The sequence below is a fragment of the Panicum virgatum genome, chromosome 7N (assembly GCF_016808335.1).
Source record: "Panicum virgatum strain AP13 chromosome 7N, P.virgatum_v5, whole genome shotgun sequence".
In the NCBI taxonomy this organism is placed as follows: domain Eukaryota; kingdom Viridiplantae; phylum Streptophyta; class Magnoliopsida; order Poales; family Poaceae; genus Panicum; species Panicum virgatum.
The window spans coordinates 31,759,862-31,763,251 of record NC_053151.1 but is presented as its reverse complement, the minus strand read 5'-3'; the positions used below and the strand labels follow the sequence as shown (position 1 = coordinate 31,763,251).

The 3,390-nt window shown below is 41.7% G+C and overlaps 1 protein-coding gene across 1 annotated transcript; it reads right to left on the bottom strand.

The window, feature by feature from the left end:
* Positions 1-613: 613 nt before the first annotated feature.
* On the bottom strand, positions 614-2,055 carry LOC120681153. The gene is made up of 4 exons (XM_039962686.1): positions 1,638-2,055; positions 1,461-1,548; positions 1,143-1,367; positions 614-934 (listed from the first exon to the last, which is right to left on the bottom strand). The coding sequence occupies exons 1-4, from the start codon at positions 1,958-1,960 to the stop codon at positions 614-616; spliced, it is 957 nt and encodes a 318-aa protein (XP_039818620.1). The 5' UTR covers positions 1,961-2,055.
* Between the last annotated feature and the right edge of the window lie 1,335 nt (positions 2,056-3,390).

The following is a 3,390-nucleotide window of genomic DNA, read 5'->3' as shown; positions in this document are numbered from 1 at the left end:
GTACCTGCAAGACCCTAAAAATTTCTCACATTTGGCTGTTGTCCCTGACTTGCTGATGGAAGCAATGGAAGAAGTGAGGCTTGGAATGCATCAGATGAAGGAGGAGTTGGCCATGATGAAATCAGAAATTGATGACAAGAGCAAAACTAGGAAAAAAATTACTTTTTTGTGCTAGTGTTTGTGGTTTTCTGCATTGTGTGGAAAACACTGAAGTAGGTGTACTGATGTATGTTTTTTCACTTCGACTTGCTACAATTGCTCCATGTCACTCTGTGTCACTGATGTATGGTTCTGCACTTTGACATGCTACAATTTATCCATGTCACCTTGTGTCTGTGATGTATGTTTGTGCACTTGACTGTAATGTGATCTGATAATTTTTGGAAAATTTGGCAGCATGTCTCCTATTTCCTGGATATGTTGGAAGAATATGATTAGTACAATGCAGACCAACATGTGGAAATATGAACACATAATCAAATAAGTAGGACATGTTGCAACCATGTGCAAATTAAGTCTCAGGTTCACGTCCATTACAGTTTCACAGATAGCCTCCTAAACATGACATTTACAAATTTGATGTACATGACAGTTTCACAAATATGCTAGTGGATCAATCATCATCGCTGTCTACACTATCGATATCATCGACTTCCGTGCTGCCATTATCACTGCAGTACTGCAATATGGTGTCATCTTCCTCCATTTCATCATCAATCCCTTCCATGGTCGCCTTCTTGTTCCTTGCTATTAGGTCGCCTAAATTACCTTCAACAATAGTGACTTCTCCATCATCTTGTACCATGTGCAGGTCTCCATCAACATTAAATTCTTGAACTTCACGCTCTGTATCAGAACAACTATCATCTTGGTGTACCTCACCGTGGCGAGCCTCTTTTTCACACACATCATAAATATCCCAATGTTCAAATTTCTGCACAATCCGCCAATCTCTGCCCAAAGCTGTATCAGGCAAGTAAAATATCTTCTTCGATTGAGCTGCTAGGATGAAAGGGTCAGATTTGTACCATAGTGACTCGATGTTGATGGATTTGAAGTGTCCATCATCTCTGACCCCTCTTGTCTTCCCAACTCAATTGTACCAATCACAGCGGAACAAAACAACAGTCCGGCGGTACAACCTCCCTAAGGACACCATAAAAATCAATGATTGCCCCTTCATGTGTACCTTCAGTCATGACTCCGCTATTTTGTGTATGCCGGAACTTCTCACGGTCTAGGGTGCTATAATGAATTCCATTTATGCTGCAAGACGCACATTTCTTGACTCGAAGATCAGGTCCACATGACAATGCATACAACCCTTTGCTAACCTCTTCCGGTTTTTGTCTTCTGAGCTCCCTGATCTGAAATAGAAAAATTCAGCACCACACACACACACACAAGACAAATACTAATATTTTTTTGACGGCAAGACAAATACTCGTGACAACACTTACATGGTTGTTAAACCACTTAGGAAATTCTTTTTGAAGCCTTTTGTCAACATCATGACCTCCATCTCTCTCTAACTCCTCTTTGAACAAGCTGCATAACAAAGTACGACAGAATGTTGTATTAGGACATAATAGCATAGTTTTATATGTACATTGATAAAAAAATAATTTGATACTTACTGCACATATGGCTCAACCTCCTCGCAGTTATTTAGAACATACCACACTACCTTCTCCATCTCTTCCTCTTCCATGTACTGGACCCTGTTTGCTCCCATGAGTTTGACACCGTGCCTAAAAACAGAGGTGTCATCTTCAAGATATTCATCCTCGCTACTTACATGGGCATCCCGATTAAACCTAGTGTCCACATCCTCAATGTACCTTGAACAAAATGTCAAGGTACCATTAGCCACATATGCCTCAGCAATTGAACCCTCAGGTCTTGCCCTATTCCTCATTGAATTCTTGAAAGTACCCATCCGCCGCTCAATTGGGTACATCCATCCATATTGTACAGGTCATGTGAGCAATATCTGATCAGGTAGGTGGACAGGCAAGTGCACCATCACATCAAAAAATATCGGGGGGTTCATCTTCTCAAGCTTGCATATGATCAATGGGATATCTCTTTTCAGTCGTGTTATGACATCTTTCCTCAGATTTCTACTACACAATTCCTTGAAGAACTTTCCAAGTTCTGCAATGGTTTCATATACTTCCTTCTCCACAAATCCCCGAAGCCCAGCTGGTATAATTCTTTGTAGCAGCACATGACAATCATGAGTTTTCAGCCCCTGTACCTTACTACCATCACCACTTATGCATTTTGATAGGTTGGCTGCATACCCATGTGGAAACTTGATGCTCTTTAGGAAGTTACAGAACCCAATTTTGTTTTTCTTATTCAAAACATAGCAAGCTGGAGGCATTCGAACTGAATTTCCATCTTCCTGTAAGTGCAAGGCATGTCTTATGCCCATGTCATACAAATCCAGCCTAGCGTTATGAGTATCCTTTGATTTCCCCTCAATTTAGAGCAATGTTCCTAGAATGTTATCACAAATGTTTTTCTCGATATGCATCACATCAAGAATATGTGGCACCAGCAAGTCTTCCCAGTAAGGGAGCTTCCACAGAATGCTACAACGACTAAAAATCTTGGGTCCTTCATTCCCTTCACGCTTTCTTTTCTTCATTGTGTCCTGTTTACCTGGCCTCACATCTTTAACCTTTTGTAGTTCTCTTCGCACCTCCTCCACACTGAATTTTCCTGGCTCAGTCTGTTTCTCATGGCGTCCATCAAAGGCCAAGCTTCTTCGCCATCGATGAGACAATGGAAGGTATCGACGATCCCCTAGGTAACCAATCTTATTCCTTCGTGGCCGTGACAGTAGGTTTTTGTCACAATGAATACATGCATAATATCCTTTTGTAGTCCGCCCAGATATTGTTCTCAATGCAGGGTAATCATGTATGCACCATAATACAACAGCACGAAGCTTGAACTTGTCACCACTGAATGCATCATATGTTGTGACACCCTCCCATAATGCAAGCAACTCCTCTATAAGAGGCTCCAAAAATACATCAAAATCTTTTCCTGGAGATGTTGGGCCTGGGATGAGTAATGACATAAAGCAATTCGATTCGTCCATGCATTCCCATGGTGGAAGACTCAAAGGCTTCACAAGGACAGGCCACATGCTGTAAGTAGTGCTAATCTTCCCAAAGGGATTGAACCCATCTGTAGCTAAGGCAAGCCTTAGGTTCCTAGGTTCATCTGCAAAAGATGGATTTCTCCTATCAAAGTACTTCCATGCCTCGCCATCAGCTGGATGGCTCATTTCATTTTCCACCGGCACACGTTGTTTCTTGTGCCATTGGGTACTCTCAGCTGTAGTTTTGCTGGCAAATATCCTCTTCAGCCTTG

Bases quoted from the DNA above. Each gene is read 5' to 3' on its own strand.
- LOC120681153 (XM_039962686.1), bottom strand. From the start codon at position 1,960: ATGTACCCAATTGAGCGGCGGATGGGTACTTTCAAGAATTCAATGAGG. The intron at 1,549-1,637 runs GTAAGTATCAAA...TTTGTTATGCAG, and splicing joins GAGGTTGAGCCATATGTGCA to CTTGTTCAAAGAGGAGTTAG. The intron at 1,368-1,460 runs GTAAGTGTTGTC...TTTCTATTTCAG, and splicing joins CTAAGTGGTTTAACAACCAT to ATCAGGGAGCTCAGAAGACA.